Source organism: Beta vulgaris, chromosome 4, assembly GCF_026745355.1.
Source record: "Beta vulgaris subsp. vulgaris cultivar EL10 chromosome 4, EL10.2, whole genome shotgun sequence".
NCBI classification, from domain to species: domain Eukaryota; kingdom Viridiplantae; phylum Streptophyta; class Magnoliopsida; order Caryophyllales; family Amaranthaceae; genus Beta; species Beta vulgaris.
This window is the reverse complement of record NC_079205.1, coordinates 59671142-59688543: the sequence shown is the minus strand read 5'-3', so window position 1 is coordinate 59688543 and position 17402 is coordinate 59671142. Positions and strand designations below refer to the sequence as shown.

At 39.4% G+C, this 17402-nt stretch overlaps 2 protein-coding genes across 2 annotated transcripts; both read left to right on the top strand.

The window, feature by feature from the left end:
• The first annotated feature begins 8464 nt into the window (after positions 1 to 8464).
• LOC104890353 (single-stranded DNA-binding protein, mitochondrial) lies at positions 8465 to 13041 on the top strand. Its single transcript, XM_010675805.4, has 6 exons — positions 8465 to 8654; positions 9045 to 9232; positions 9701 to 9909; positions 9991 to 10091; positions 12576 to 12635; positions 12786 to 13041. Exons 1-6 carry the CDS (start codon positions 8588 to 8590, stop codon positions 12800 to 12802), a joined length of 642 nt encoding a protein of 213 aa, XP_010674107.1. The 5' UTR covers positions 8465 to 8587; the 3' UTR covers positions 12803 to 13041.
• Positions 13042 to 15659: 2618 nt separating this feature from the next.
• On the top strand, positions 15660 to 16393 carry LOC104890354 (agamous-like MADS-box protein AGL80). The gene has a single exon (XM_010675806.3). The coding sequence runs from the start codon at positions 15814 to 15816 to the stop codon at positions 16309 to 16311; it is 498 nt and encodes a 165-aa protein (XP_010674108.2). The 5' UTR covers positions 15660 to 15813; the 3' UTR covers positions 16312 to 16393.
• Positions 16394 to 17402: the final 1009 nt, after the last annotated feature.

Here is a 17402-nt window from a genome sequence, read left to right as displayed (position 1 = left end):
CCTTCGGACCCATGCACCGAATGTCATGAGATGCCTCGAGAGGACAGGAGATGGTATATTATGTATTTCCACGACTTTGAACGGCATACGAATAACTTTTACGAACGTTTCGGGGTTATTCCGTGGCCGCACCACAAAATCATAAATGGGTGGTTTGGTGGCATTCCGAGGCAATTCGTGCCGCACCCAATATGAAGGTTTTCGGCGAAAAATGTGACAGGTCCGGAGAAGCCTTAAAACGGTCAAAATTGAAGGTTTTAAATCACAGTTTTAGACGTTCCAGGAATCCGTCAACCGAATGCCGTGTGAATTCTCGAGGGGACAGGGAATGGTATATTAAGGACTTCCATGACTTTGAACGGGCATAAGAATAAGTTTTAGGACAGTTTTGGGGTCATTCTGTGGGTGCACCACAAAATCATAAATGGGTGGTTTGGTGGCATTCTGGGGAATTTCATATGGTGCGAAACACCAGGGATGCATTATAAGTCGTGCCGCACCCCATAGGAAGGTTTTCAGCGGGAAATATGACCGAACCCGGTGGAGCCCTACAAACGTCAAAATTGAAGGCTATAAATCACGATTTTAGAAGTCCCCGAGACCCGTGCACCGAATGCCGTGGGATGCCTCGAGCGGGCAGGGGATGGTATATTAAGGACTTCCACGACTTTTAACGGGCATAAGAACAACTTTTACGACCGTTTGGGGGTCATTTTGTGACTGCACCACAAAATCATAAATTTGTGGTTTGATAGAATTCAAAGGCAATTCAGATAGTGTGAAGCACCCGAAATGCATTATAAGTCGTGCCGCACCCCATATGACAGTTTTTGGCGAAAAATATGACATAACCCGGATCAGCCCAAAAGTAGTCAAATCAAAGCCTAGAAGTCACAGTTTTAGACGTCCCCGTGACCCGCACATCGAATGTCGTGGGATGCCTCGAGGGTGAATGGGATGGTTATTAAGGACTTCCACGACTTTGAATGGGGTAAGAAAACCTTTTACGACCGTTTCGGGGTCATTTGTTGGCTGCACCACAAAATCATAAATGGTGGTTTGGTGGCATTCTAGGACAATTTATTTGGTGCAAAGCACACGGGATGCATTATAACTCATGCCGCACCCCATAGGAAGGTTTTCGGCAAAAAATAATACTGGGCCCGGAGGAGCACTAAAACACTCAAAAGTAAAGACTATAAGTCACGGTTTAGACGTCCCCGAGACCCACACACCGAATGTTGTGATGCCTCGAGGGGAAAGGGTATGGTATATTACGGACTTTCACGAGTTTGAATAGGCATAAGAAAAAAATTTACGACCGTTTCGGGGTCATTCCGTGGTTGTACCACAAAATCATAAATGGGTGTTTTGATGGCATACTGGGTAATTCATATGGTGCGAAACACCCGCGATGCATTATAAGTAGTGACGCACCCCATAGGATATTTTTGGTGAACAATATGATCGGGCCCAGATGAGCCCTAAAACGGTAAAAAATTATAGGCTATAAGTCACAGTATTCGACGTCCCCGGGACTCGTGCACCGAATGTCGTGGGATACCTCGAGAGGACATAGAATGGTATATTAACGACTTCCACGACTTTGAAAATCATTAAGAACAACTTTTACGATCGTTTCGGGGTTATTTTGTAGCTGCACCACAAAATCATTAATGGGTGGTTTAGTGGCATTCTGAGCAATTCATATGGTGCGAAGCACCCGAGATGCATTATAAATTTTGTCGCACCCATAGGAAGGTTTCGGCGAAAAATATGACCGGGCCTAGAGGAGCTTTAAAACGTCAAATTGAAGGCTAGAAGTCACGGTTTTAGACGTCCCTGGGACCCGGGCACCGAATGTCGTGGGTTGACTCGAGAGGACATGAGATGATATATTAAGGAATTCCATGACTTTGAACGGGCATAAGAACAACGTTTACGACCGTTTCTGGGCCATTTCGTGACTGCACCACAAAATCATAAATGGAGTGTTCATGGTAGTTTGGGGTAATTCATATGGTGTGGAGTATCCGGGATGCATTATAAGTTTTGCCGCACCCATGGGAAGGTTTTCGGCAAAAAATATGACCGGGCCCATAGGAGCTTTTAAACGGTCAAAAATTTACGCTCTAAGTCACAGTTTTAGACGTCCCTAGGACCCGTGCACCGAATGCTGTGGGATGACTCGAGGGGACATGGGATGGTTTATTAAAGATTTTCACGACTTTGAACGCCAATAACAACAACTTTTACGACCGTTTTGGGGTCATTCTGTAGCTGCACCACAAAATCATAAATGGCTGGTCTTATGGTATTCTGGGGCAATTCATATGGTGCGAAGCACCTGGGGTGCATTATAAGTCGCGACGCACCCCATATGAAGGTTTTCGACGATCGGGCCCAAAGAAACTCTAAAACGGTGAAAATTGAAGGCTAATAGTCACGGTTTTAGACGTCCCCGTGACCCTTGCACCTAATGCCATGGGATGACTCGAGGGGACTGGGACGGTATATTAACGACTTCCACAACTTTGTACGGGTATAAGAACAAGTTTTATAATCGTTTCGGGGTTATTTCGTGGCTGCATCACAAAATCGTAAATTTTTGGTTTGAAGGCATTCTGAGGTATTTCAGATAGTGCGAAGCACTTGGGATGCATTATAAGTCGTGATGTACTCCATAGAAAGGTTTTCGGCGAAAATTATGAGCGAGGCCGGAAAACCCTAAAACGGTCAAAATTAAAGGCTACAAGTCACGGTTTTAGACGTCCCGGGGATCCGTGCACCGAATGCCGTGGGATGCCTTGAGGGGACAATGGATGGTATATTAAGGTCCTCGACGACTTTGAACGGGAATAAGAACAACTTTTACAACCGTTTTGAAGTCATTTTGTGGGTGCACCACAACATCATAAATTTGTGGTTTGATGGCATTCAAAGGCAATTCAGATAGTGCAAAGTACCCGAGATGCATTATAAGTCATGTCGCACCCCATAGGAAGGTTTTTGACGAAAAATATGACCGGGCCTGGATGATCCAGAAAACAGTCAAAATCGAAGGCTATAAGTCACAGTTTTAGACTTCCTCGTGACCCATGTATCGAATGCCGTGGGATGCCTCGAGGGGACATGTGATGGTATATTAAGGACTTCCACAACTTTGAACAGGCATAAGAACAACTTTTATGACCGTTTCGGGGTCATTTTGTAGCTGCATCACAAAATCATAAATGGGTGGTTTGGTGGCATTCTCAGCAATTCATATGGTGCGAACTACCCGAGTTGCACTATAAGTTTTGTCGCACCCATAGGAAGGTTTTCGACGAGAAATATGACTGGACCTAGAGGAGCTTTAAAACGGTCAAAATTAAAGGCTATAAGTAGTTTTAGACGTCTCAGGGACCCTGCACCGAATGTCGTGGGATGACTCGAGGAGACAGGGGATGGTATATTAAGGACTTCCACGACTTTGAACGGACATAAAAACAACTTTTACGACCATTTCGAGGCCGTACCGTGGCTGCACCACATAATCATAAATGGAGGGTTTGATGGCATTCTAGGGTAATTCATATGGTGTGTAGCACTCGAGATGCATTATAAGTCGTGCCGTACCCCAAAGGAAATTTTTCGGCGAACAATATGACCGGGCCCGGATGATCCTTAAAATGGTCAAAATTTTAGGCTATAAGTCACGGTTTTCGAGGTCCCTGGACCTCGTTAACCGAATGTCTTGGGATGCCTCCAAGGGACATGGTATGGTGTATTAAGGACTTCCACGACTTTGAAGAGACATAAGAAAACTTTTACGACCGTTTCGGGGTCATTCCGTGGCTGCACCACAAAATCATAAATGGGTGGTTTGGTGGTATTCTGGGGCAATTCATATGGTGCGAAGCAACCGGGATGCATTATAAGTCGTGCCGCACCCCATAAGAAAGTTTTCGGCGAATAATATTACTGGGACTGAAGGAGCCTTGAAATGGTCAAAATTGAAGCTTATAGGTCACGATTTTAGACGTCCCCAGGATCCGAGCACCGAATTCAGTGGGATGGCTGGAGGGGACATGGGATGGTATATTAAGGATTTCGACGACTTTGAAATGGCATAACTAACTTTTACGATCGTTCGTAGCCATTCTGTGGGTGCACCACAAAATCATAAATGGGTAATTTGGTGGCATTCTGGGGCAATTCATAATACGCGAAGCACCCGAGATGCATTATAAGTCGTGCCGCACCCCATAGGATGGTTTTCGGCGAAAAATATGACCGGGATCAGAGAAGCCCTAAAACGGTCAAAATTGAAGGTTATATAGTCACGGTTTTGGACTTCCCCTAGACCCGTGCAACGAATGTCGTCGGATGCCTCTAGGGGACAGTGGATGGTATATTAAGGTATTCGATACTTTGAACGGGTATAAGAAAAAACTTTTACGACCGTTTCGGAGCCATTCTATGGGTGCACCAGAAAATCATAAATGGGTAGTTTGGAGGCATTCTGGGGCCATTCATATGGTGCGAAACACCCGAGATGCATTATAGGTCGTGCCGTACCCCATAGGAAAGTTTTCGGTGAAAAATATGACCGAGACCGGAGGAGCCCTAAAACAGTCAAAATTGAAGGCTATATAAGTCACGGTTTTAGACGTCCCCTTGACCCGTGCACCGGATGCCCTAGGATGCCTCTAGGGGACAGTGGATGGTATAGCAAGGTATCCGACGAATTTGAACGGGCATAAGAACAACTTTTACGACCGTTTCGGGGCCATTCCGTGGCTGCATCACAAAATCATAAGTGGGTGGTTCGGTACCATTATGAGGCAATTGCGAAGCACCCATGATGCATTGTAAGTCGTGCCGCATCGATAGGAAGGTTTTCGGTCAAAAATATGACCGAGCCGGGACAAACCGTAAAACGATCATAATTGAAGGCTATAAGTCACAGTTTTAGACGTCCCCGAGACCCGTGCACCGAATCTCTTGGGATGCGTCGAGGGGGCATGTGATGGTATATTAAGGACTTCCACGACTTTGAACGGAGATAATAACACCTTTTACAACCGTTTCGGGGCCATTCCGTGGCTGCACCACAAAATCATAAATGAGTGGAGTGATGACATTCTTGGGCAATTCAGATGGTGATAAGCACTCGGGATGCATTTTAAGTCGTGTCACATCCCATATGAAGGTTTTCGAGGGAAAATATGATCAGGCCCAAAGGAGCTTTAAAGCGGCCAAAGTTGAAGGTTATAAGTCACGGTTTTAGACGTCCCCGGGACCCTTGCACCGAATGTCGTGGGATGACTCGAGGGGACTGGGGATGTTATATATTAAGGACTTCCACGACTTTAAATGAGTATAAGAACAACTTTTACGATCGTTTCGGGGTCATTCCGTGGCTGCACCACAAAATCATAAATTTGTGGTTTGAAGGCATTCTGGGGTAATTAAGATACTACGAAGCACCCGGGATGCATTATAAATTGTGTCGCACCCCATAGGAAGGTTTTCGGCGAAAATTATGACCGGGGCCGAAAAAGCCGTAAAACGGTCAAAATTGAAGGCTATAATTCACAGTTTTAGACGTCCCCGGGACCCGTGCACCAAAGTCCTTACTATACCACCATTTATGACTACTAACCAAACGGACGGTAAGTCATTGTTTTGTAAGTTGGATAGTCTAATTTGTTTTAACAAGGTTTATTTTACATTTTACGAATCAACGCACGACTTCTTTTAAGATCTAGAGTGTACATAAACTTATGTCTAATTTTTTTTTTTTAAATGTAACATTTTGATCTTTAAACTTGTCAACATATAATTTGTTTAATGTCTTTAATCATCTACAAATCAAAAAAAGTTAATATTTTCAAGATAAATGTGGAGACTTATCTAATATTGTTTCTTTAGGGAAATCATAACATTCTTAATAATATTAATGAAACACATACTCAAAGTTAATATATACTTCTCTTTTCTAAATTAGTGCACCAATTTAATTTTCATGTTAGCTAACGCACGCCTTTGACCATTAATATCTTTACTATGTACTCCCTTCGTTTCAAAATATAAGACTTTCACGCTTTACGAAAATTTTCTTTGACCACAAATATCTCTCATAATATGATAAACAAAAATTATAAAAATTATTCTCTTGGATTCATCTTTGAAATACTATAGTAATATTATTTTTTAAATTTTTTTATCAACATAAATTGAGAGCAATTAATGGTCAAAGTTCGACCTCGAACATTGTGTGTGCCTTATATTTTGAAACAGAGGGAGTATCTATTAATATCATAAGAAGTTAATATTACGAGAACAATTAAAAAGAATATTTTATAGATTAGTAAAAATTATGGTCAAAGAGAGGTGTGTGAATAGTGCAAAAATATAACATCTATACAAATATATTAAAAGGCGTGCGTGACAATATATACACGCCACGTGACACCTCTGTTACTCCACTAAAATTATTGTCCAATGTGTACATAAGTCATGTCAATTAACAAAAGTAAAATTAGCTTGCAACAAGATTTGAACCCGTATCCTCTTGCTATTTTACATGACACAATTAGCATATGAACCAACTTTTAATCGTACATGCTTTAAGTGTCCACATTATTATATTTGTACCTTTTACATGTTGAGTTTTCCTTAATATATTTTAATAGGAATGGAAAAAAAATGCATATCAAGTTCGAAAAGCACAATACCAATCTGGGGCAACGTCCGGTCCCAAATACTAGTATTGCATTTAAAAAGAAGCAAAGGAAGTAAATAATAAAAGCTCAATCTCTTTCAATTTTCAAAATTCACCACCACTTAATATTTTTTTTTATTTTATCACAGTACGAGGTTTATTTTTATTTTACCACCTGAACTTCATTTAATTTTTTAATTTCACCACCACGTAATATTTTATATCTATTTTTCCATCCAACATAACCCACCTATTGATTTCCCTCAGTTCTACCCTATAACTCCATGATTCTTCTATTACTCCTCCTTAAACCTCACCCAATCTCTCTCGATTTTTAAAAATTCTTCCTACTAAATCTACAATTAGAAGAAAGTAAATCATACATTGATAGGAACAATCCCAACTATAGGCTTTCCGCCATTTTCAGTCTCAACTAAGGATTACTTCTGAGCGGTCCCAACTATATATCATTTTTGTTGAAATTGGTCCCATGTGACTGATTACCTGTTTAACAGGTTAATTTTTTTTTTTTAATTTCTTAAGTCACTTTCTTCTTTCTTTTTCTCTCTTCTATCTTCTTCCTCTCATGCCATCCCTCCCCTGCACCCCCTCCCCTGCCACCCCCGAAATCCCATCCCCTTCCCTTGCCAACCCTCCTCCTCCCACCATGCTCCCCAACTACCCCGAAATCCCCTTCCTCCTCCCACCCACCTCCCCCCTCCCACCCACCTCCACAGGTAACCCTCAAGATCCCACCCCCTTCCCCTGCCAACCCTCCCTCCCCAGCTACCCCGAAATCCCCCTCTCCTGCCAACCCCCTCCCACCCTGCTCCCCAGCTACCCCAAAATTCCCTCCCCCTGCCAACCCTCCCTCCCCAGCTACCCCGAAATCCCCCTCTCCTGCCAACCCCGCTCCCACCCTGCTCCCCAGCTACCCCAAAATTCCCTCCCCCTCCCACCTACCTCCCCAGGTAACCCTCAAGATCCCACCCCTCCACCATCAACCCTCCCCCTCCCACCCTCCCTCTCATCCGATGGCATGGTGCAGTGGCAAGCGAGGGAGGAGCAACAAGTGGTGGAAAGAAACAGAGGAGCGTGAGGGAGAAAAGAGAGGCTACAACGCCACACTTGGTGGCCTCGGGGGTGGTTTGCCGGAGTGACGAAGGTTTGATTTGTGGTAGAGGTTCATCAACGTGGGTGGGTGAGGGTGAAGGGGGACGTTTGGCTACTGGAGATGTGGAATTTAGGCTGGAAATGGTGGAGGAGGGGATCCGGGTGGTGGTTTCGTGGAGAGAGAAAGTGTTGGTGGTGCTGGGTGGTGGGTGATGTGTTGGGTGGTCGGGTGATGTTGAATAGGTGGTGGTGAAAAAGAAAAAAAAATATATTTTTGGGAACAATTTCGGCAAAAATGATGTATAGTTTGGATCGCTCAGAAATAATCCTTAGCTGAGACTGAAAATGGTGGAACGCTCATAGTTGAGACTGTTCCTATCAATTTTTCCTTTGTAATTCAATCAACAATGAACTTTCAAAGATTACCTGGACATATCGAGGAGGGATAGAGACTAGAGAGGAAGAAAGGGGAGAACCGAAATTTTGGATAAACGTGTTAAGTGGAGGTAAAATTTAAGAAGGTGGTAAAGTTAATGTGGTAAAATACAAAAAAAGAAGTATAAAATTGTTATTCTTAAAACCGGAAAACATAAAGTGGTTATTATAAAAAAAAATCGTTTTTTTAATTGCAAAAATGAAACTTGCGTTTTGAATTTTTTTGCAGCAGGTGCACAAAGAAAACCCTGGTTAAACACTACTTAAACCCTTATTTGGTCTCACTATATTGGACTCCAAAGTGTTTTCCTTTGAAGTTCAGTCATAATAATGTCGTCTTTCGCTGCCAAATTTGCAAACCATATTACGTCTTCCGCAAGATCTACTTCTTTTCTCGGTATATATTTCTCTCTGATATTCACCCACGAAAATACTGCAATGTTTGAGTCATTTTTATCATCAAATTTGTTTCTTTTGTGTCTCAATTGGAGCTTTCTATGTGATAATTTGTTATCTGGGTTATAATTGGTATAGATATTTTGCTAGAGTTTCTCAAAACATTGGATGGTTATATATTTATTCATAAGAGTATAGTTTCTCGATGACATTTTATCATATGGGTGGTGTGCAATGCATGTTGTAGTGCTTTTTTACTTCACTTTTGTGATTTTTTGTGTGAATTGTGATGATATATGTGAATGTTTATGTGAAATGGGATGATATATGTGAATGCTTTTGTGAACTTTCATGATATATGTGAATGTTTTTGTGAACTGGGATGATATAGTATCTGGAGCTCAAAGGAGCTCGAAGCTCTGGTTGTCGACGGCATCATTTGGTGGTGATGGTGATAATGATGGTGTTAAAAACAGTGAAGCAGATGATATACATGATGAGTTGATTCCGGCGAAGCGAGAACCAGTACCGCAAGGTGTAGATCCCAAGAGGGGTTGGAATTTCAGGGGTGTTCATAAGGTATTTGGTTTATTTTCTTCCCAGAATTTACTAATTATTGGAAGGTATTCATACTGGTTGCTGTTTCTTTTATTTGAAAAGGATACTACTGTACCATATGATTGAATTTTTCCTTTTCTCATCATCATAGTAACCTAATTTGCGGCATGAGTTGGTAATTTGCTACCTAGTTTTGTTAAATTAGCGAAAAAGTATACTACTTTACAAATTTGCCTGTTTCACCTGGCAGTTTTCCACAATTGAAGGGTTTTGTTTTGTTTTGTTTTTTTTAATTTGGGAGGGGAAGGTTCTCTCATTAACTTCTGAAGATTATTTTTTTTAAAAAAAAACTGGACCCTTTTCCTCGTGAATGTTTAGTAAGTTGGAAGATCTATAATTTGCTGCAACTAGTTTTCCTTTTTCTACCCTTATTGCTTAGAACCCCGGAATTATGTTAGTTAAAGGTTTTGACTCCATGTTGTTTATTAGGCAATCCTATGTGGGAAAGTTCGTCAAAGCCCTGTGCAGAAACTCTTAAGAAGTGGAAGAACCTTGACGATTTTTAGCGTTGGAACAGGAGGCATGTGGGACCACAGATCCATCAGTGCAAAAGACTCGCCAAAACCAGCCCAATGGCATCGCGTCGTTGTCCATAATGAAGCACTTGGTGCATATGCTGTTCAGCAACTTGTCACGAAGTATGTTTCGCTAATTTGGTGTATATTTTGCACTACTGTCTACTTTGTGTGATATTACTGAGTTGTTGAACAAATTTACAGTTCTTCAGTTTATGTCGAGGGTGACATTGAAATTCGAATCTACAATAAAGTTGTCACTGGTGAAGTTATGAAATTGCCAGAAATTTGCGTTCGCTATGATGGTATGTCTTTTGTAATTTATGTTTTCTCTAGTACAAAGAGTTTGGTATTGGTCTGAATGCATCCTTTAATAGAGTCCTATATTATCCTTTCACTTTGCTTTACAGGTTTTCTCAGATGGAACTTGAAAGTAATGTGTGAAAAAAATGATATTGTCAAGCTCTTTAATTGTTTAATGTGCTTGCTACTGTAAGCAGATTCTTTAGAATTTGTTGTAAATGCCACTGCTTGATATGTCTTTATACATCATTGAAATAGTAGTTAGGTTCATGTGAAACAAAGTATTTGTAACCTGCAATTGCGAGGATGTGTCATCTCATTTATGTCAGGGCTTGTAGATTATGTTAAGAGGTTTGTTCTGTTTGAAGGGAATTAGAAAGCCTTTCATCTACGAAAATGTTTTACACTTTACCCTAGTGGACTCTTTATGGATTATGATGTGCAGAAGAAAGTGCCATCACATTTGTTATAGTGCCTCATTTTTCTTTACATCTTTGGACATGTGAAACAAGATTATTATGAAACTGATTATTGGCCGCACAGATAAGTTTGTAAAACGTCTTTTTGCAAATTAGCCTGGGATTTTTAGATTGTTGGTGTGAGTCTATTTGCAGAATGATTTATTGTTTTGGTAAGTGCTTGCTACTTTTCCACCATTTAAAATTCTTATGATTTCACCTCTTGTTTCAAACATGTTAATCTATAAGAAGAAAAGGGAAAGAAGCATTTGTTACATTGTTGTGCACTTGTGCTGGACTCCAGATTGCTTCCTCTAAACCATAAATGTGGACCTGTTAAAGGCTGTTTTTAGCTGCTCTGAAATCAAATCGTTGAAAATATTCAACCAAAAGTCCAAAACCTTCATATATGGTTCGAAAACGTCAACTCAACTTGATGATCTGATTAAGCAGATTACCTGAACGTGACCTCTTATATCACACAATTTGAATATACAACAATGCCAAAGCCTTAATGTCAACAGACATGTTCGACTAAAATATCTGTTTTCGATGAGAATTGCTAAAGAAATGAGAATGTAAACTGCATGCATGTTTGGAGTTTCTTATATGCATGATCAGTCTACCATTTTTGTTTTCTTTTGGCTAACTTTCACATTCATCCTTGTGATAATTTGGGTGCTTATATATTTGTGTTACTGAGTTGAAGTAGGTTAGTTGGGGTTTGAAATGTCCACCCAAACCTTCCCCATTTAGTCAAACAGCTTTTTGTGTCAAGTGTCAACCCATTTAATCAAACAAGTTTAAATTTTAACCCATTGCCGCTGTTATCATGTTCAATTTAAGTCAGTTTTGTCGTATTGGGTTAGTTTTGCTAGCTCTACCTGTAGAATGTAGTGATGGATTGGGTTATTTTTGCTAGCTCTACCTGTAGAATCTGTCGTATTGGGTTTACTAGAACATACTAATATAAAATTCCTCTTCAAGTATCCTTCCGCGTAGTTGTGTGGTTGACAATGTTAGGAGAGGCTAAATTTGGAGATAAGTAGTAGTAGTTGATAATGATTCTTCTAGACATGGTAATGAAACATCAAATAGCTACATAGGGATAAAGGAGGTTTGTCAATCTTGCGTGCAAGTGATTGTTGCTTAATGCTTCAAGTACCCAAAAGGACGTGAGAATGATGCTTGCATATATTGTACTACAGGCACTCCTGTTACACTGTCTGCTACTCCATAACAAAGTATCATTGAAATACTCGCTTATGATCTAAGAGTGAGCCTTGGAGCTTTGAAGTTGCAACATTTGGAACTTCAGAATCGTGGGTGGCACTTTCTGCAAGTTATTATCAAATATTATTGAGTACTTTCCAAGTTAACCTCTCTTATATATATAGAACTATGGTTATTCTACTTCACTGTGTCATACTCACTCTTTAATTGTCCTGTGAGATAAACTTTTTACACTCTTTAGTGTCATTTTGTGTTATAAATTAGTGTCATTGTGTTATAGATACTTCTGTATTTGTGTGCATAGCTATCTAGATTTTGGCCTTATTTAAGATTTTTTATGTTATGTTTTGAAACAACTTGATCATAGTCCTTTTTCTTTTTTTTTATCCCCTTTTTAAGCTCTTGGTGGTGGTGTAGGAATTTGCGGCCAGTCCAAAAATCGATAAATGAATCTTGAACTTATTTGATGGGCAATCATGCTATAGGTTATGCTTAACATTACCTGATTCACTGTACGACAATGGGTATGGGAACACATTCCGCTACCTAGTTTTGTTAAGTTAGCCTAGAAGTATACCATTTGCATGTACCAATTCGCTTTTTTGGATTGCATCCTTGGTGTTTTTAGCAAATTAGGTAAATCTGGTTATACTGCATTCATGCGTTATAGCTGTTCAAAACATGCTTGTCATATGGAATTTTTATTTAAACTTTGTAGATTGCTTGATAATACAAATTTATGCAGAACGTAGCAACATTCTTATCTTTTTTTCCCCTTTTGTCTCATATTGCTAGGTAAAATTCGCCTTGTAAAGCCCGGAGAAAATATTGCCAATATTCCCTTTGAGGAGCTACGTAAGTTTTGCTCTTTCTGTGTTTCTAGGGTAGGCTGGAGAATAGTGAGCACTGAAATTATATTTCATCTGCTATATATTTCTCTGACTTGACTGAAATATGCTTCTGAGGTTAGCATACTCACCATCTATGTCGTCATGATATTTGCAGGGGAAGGATTGCAGTAACATCAACATTAGTGCCTGATATATGTAGAGAACTGACTTGTTTCTTTAACGGCTATAGTTTTGCTTGTTAGAAACATATCTACACTATAGTCGAGTCTCTTGCAACTGTTCGATAGATGTTTTATCTGAAATGCAAATCTAATTCAGTTCTTTCCTGTACTAGTACAAATTGGTTAAGTTCAGTAGCTTCCGGCTCTGATGTGCCCTTCTACTTATTAAATCTTGATTATATTCTTGAAGATACAAGCTTATCATAGTCCTCGTTTTCAATTTGAACCCGGTGGAAGCTTTTGGTGATATGGTATCACTTAGACTGATACAGATGCTACGTTTGGCAACTCAAACTACCTATCTTGAATAATGAGGAGTTGAAGTATTTACGGTCCGTTTGATAGCCGTTAATAAATTGCGGTAATGGGAATGAATTTTAAGTGTAATTTTATTAGGGAAGGACCCTTAAAATCTCCGTAAGGAGGCATTTTTTCTTCATAGACAAGCAATTTCACCCCTAAACTTGTGTTTTTGTCTCCAAGGGGAAGCAATTTTCATTACCACTCATTACCACCCATTACCACCCCACAAGGTGGTATTGGATGGGAATGAAAATTCAAGAAGGATAGTGGACACTTTAGGATAAATTAGCATTACCATGGTAATCGACAATGATATTTTTCACAAATTTACACACATTCATTCCCATTACCACCATTTATGACCAATTATCAAACGGGCCGTTAAGGTACTAAAAAACCAAAACTGTAATTGATAATTATATGCTTGGCTGAAAAGCCAGTGACGCGAAGCTGTAGTGCCTTGGATTATGGCTCAAAGAAATTTTGTGCCAAAAATGATGCATGCACCAATAGCTTGATTTTTGTCCTACATCAAGGTTTTTGCCTCCAAGGGCACGTGCTGTAGGCTAAGCCAACACGACAGTTTTGCCAGGGGGACGCCTTCGATATTCAATTCCAACGATGGGCAGATCGAATCCTTTGTGGGAAACTCAAATACACAACCGGATATTATTAAGTGGCGGAGTGGCTTTACTATACGAGCCATTGGGATTAAACTCTCTTTATTCCTCTCAACCTAACCCCTATGCCCTCTAAAATCAACTATAAAGCTCATACCAGCTCATAAGGAACCCCAGACATGCTTTCAGGGCTAGGTATGGAGGCCTTTTGAAGTTTTGCATAAGAAAAATGCTAAATATGGAAGATAGTCTTATTAAGCAAGGTGAGGCATGTAAACATAGGATCAAAGATATGAATGTTATCATCGGCTACAAATCACAAGTTATGAATGGTAAAATCGTGAAATGCATTTTGAGATAATGAAGAGAGTCTCAACTCTCAAGCACACGAGAGTCATCGTAATAATTTTGGGAAGGTCCCGAATAAATACATTGCTAGGACATATAGTGGCCTATGGAGCCATTCAAGGTGGAACTAAAAAGATATTAAACAAGTTGTGAACGGAATTTTGAGACATTGCACAAAGTCTCAACTATCCCGGAGCTATCCCAAGAAATTTAGGAATATTCCGGTTAAAAAATATTGCCGGGCTTGAAAAAGTTCGAAAACAACTCCAAAATAGCCAAAATTGAAGGCCATACATTACACGCATTCAAACATTTTGGATTCAGGATAATAGATCTCACATAATGCATCCTGAAGTCATGGCAGGACAAGTAACAAACTATGCGGAGTGCATCTTGAAGTTGTGATATATTCTAATAATAATATTAACAAAAATAATATTCGAACAGGGTTATATTTGTCATTAAACCATTAGATTATTGTACAAAGTGATTTTGAGTTTGATCCTGTATATTAATAAAAATCTGGTGAATCGGGTGATTTTCTATGTTACACCATTATGTTTTTCTAGTTTCCATGTTATACTCAAGCCTTTACAAGATTCTACAAAGTGCTCTTAAACACTTACATTTTTGAATGCACCATGCACTGTGGTTAACAATGTATCATTAAACCTGTTCAATTCTTGAAATTTAGTGGAACCAATTAAACTTATAAATATTTCCTCCAAAAGTTAAACTATGTATAGCTCGATTAGTTCCACTAGATTGCAAAAAGTCAACGAATTTAATGACGTCTAGTTTACGATGGGGGCCTCGCATTTAAAAAAGGTAAGTAAAATAAAACAGTATAGAATTTTGAAATAGTCGGAGGACAACTTAAAAACTGAAGAAACATAGCGACATAACGTAAAAGAACCCAAAAATAAAAACTCATTCCAAGGCTTGAAATTTCTTAGAGCCTTATGAGTTCTGGCATAGTAAAAAAATTTGGTTACCGTTTCAGTATCCACTCAGATATTATAACAACTTTGGATGATCATGAGTCAATATACCTAATTGGAAACATTTCAAACCAGATTATGTTTATTGAACCCAGTAGGAAATGTTTCTCACAATTTAAGAAAGTTTGGATTAGTAAACCAGGAAGCCAACGGTTCTCTTCAAAATCACTGAATATATTAATCATTTTCCAACTCTAAACATCAAATTAAATAACTTAATTCTCCTCTTTGGCCCCTGATGAATTGCAACCCTTAAACCAAAAAACTCCCCTTACTATCTCCATGTACTAGGTTTACATTATTTGCTTTTAACAGTTTCGAGGACAAACTTTTGACCATATATATCTTTAATTACTTGTATAAATAATCATAAAACTTCTTTGAATATAACAAGATCCTATATAATAATACGTTTGTTTTCATATAAGTGAGAACGGGGTTAAAGTGAAACATTAGCGCATTTGACAATACAATGCATATAAGTTATAACACAAAATAAAATGAATTAATACTCCCTTGTATTATTATTATACTACTATTTTTTTTAGGGGATACTAGTATCATTATTAGTATTGGGCAATGAAAACCTTCCAACATCTATATATACCTCTTACTCCTAAAGCTTAAAACACACCAAATATACTGGTCCTAAATCTCCCAAAGTTTTAGGACCTTTTTAAGCAAAAAGAATGACTAGGAACAAGGTGAAGCTTGAGTATATAGCCAATGACTCAGCAAGGAAATCAACCTTCAAGAAGAGAAAGAAGGGGCTGCTGAAGAAGGTGGAGGAGCTGACCACCCTATGTGGGGTAGATGCTTGTGCCATCATCTACAGCCCTTACGATGCACGTCCTGAGGTCTGGCCGAGTCAGGTTGGGGCACGCCGCGTGCTTGCAAGGTTCATGAACCTCTCCCAAGAGGAACAGGAGAAAAAGATGTTAGACCAGGAGACCTATCTGAGGCAAAGGATTGCGAAAGCGAGCCAGCAGTTGGAGAAGATAAGGGATGAGAACAGGGAAAGGGAGATGTCTGAACTGATGCATCAGTGCCTTGGTGGAGTGACTAGCCTTGAGGAGCTGAGTTTGAAGGATACAATGGATTTGTGCTTGGTGGCTGATAAGACTTTAGAGCTTATTGATAAAAGAATCGAGTTTCTTCACAAGACTGAAGAAGATGATGATGATTAAATTGCAATATGTATGCATGACAGTATAAATGTATAATCCTTCCTATGATCAAGGATCTACATAAATTACGCACAACTTTTGGTTGTCATGTGATGTTAAATGTATATTTCTCTATCAAAACATATGATATTATCAATAATAGTTGTCTTTTGTTTTGTTTTGTTTTGTTAAATCTCAATTTTCTGATGTTTTCAGTTGTGCTAGTTTTTTTTTTGGGGGGGGGGGGGTACAGCAGCAAATTTATGTTTTGAAATAAGAAAAAGTCGAAGAGTTAAACATCACAGGACCTACACAGCTACACTGCATGTTTGTTTATTTTTAAAGGCCACAATATAATCAAAATCACAAATTATTAGAATAAGCGGACTAATTTTAACATAATTAGACAAATCCAAGACTGAATTTTAGTTTCAAGAAGTGGATAGTTCTACAGACCTGGATCACATTGCATACAACAGGATATCCATCTCATAGAATTAAGTTGCAGGATAGCACTAAAGTAAATCAATGATATTTTCACCATAATGCACAATAAAAATCTAAAGTAATGTAATTGGCTACTCCTTGTGTCCAACTCTCACACAATGCTCCATTTCTCTCATGTTTTCCATATGGTTATAATTTTACAAAAAGCTAATGAAGGCCTACAATAATACACCCCCCACCATTAAGAATTTCTTCTTTGGACAAAAAACAAGCAAGAGGCGCTGCTCTTTGGAAGATCTATCTTGTGTATGGAATTGCATTTCGTAGGCTCGTGCCTCTTTTGAAAGAAGTACAGAGAAGTGGGATAATCCAACTAATCTTGCTTGTACAATGGAAAGGGCCACCAGTTTATTTGGTTCATAGTGTCAAAAACAAGGCCGCATCCTATCGTATCGCCCGTGCGGTAAAGGTTTTCAAATCTACCGAACCGATATTTCCCGCATTGTAAAGGTGTAAAAAAACCGCGTTTTAGGCGAGTTCTAGGGATATCTCATGGTCTAAGCCGATATTTGGCGGTACGACAACCGCATCATCCCCGTTCTCGCATCATCGTAACCGTTACCGCAACCGTGACCGAAACCGCATTTTCGAACTATGATCTGGTT

Bases quoted from the DNA above. Each gene is read 5' to 3' on its own strand.
- LOC104890353 (XM_010675805.4), top strand. From the start codon at position 8,588: ATGTCGTCTTTCGCTGCCAAATTTGCAAACCATATTACGTCTTCCGCA. The intron at 8,655-9,044 runs GTATATATTTCT...GGGATGATATAG, and splicing joins AAGATCTACTTCTTTTCTCG to TATCTGGAGCTCAAAGGAGC. The intron at 9,910-9,990 runs GTATGTTTCGCT...ACAAATTTACAG, and splicing joins GTTCAGCAACTTGTCACGAA to TTCTTCAGTTTATGTCGAGG.
- LOC104890354 (XM_010675806.3), top strand. From the start codon at position 15,814: ATGACTAGGAACAAGGTGAAGCTTGAGTATATAGCCAATGACTCAGCA.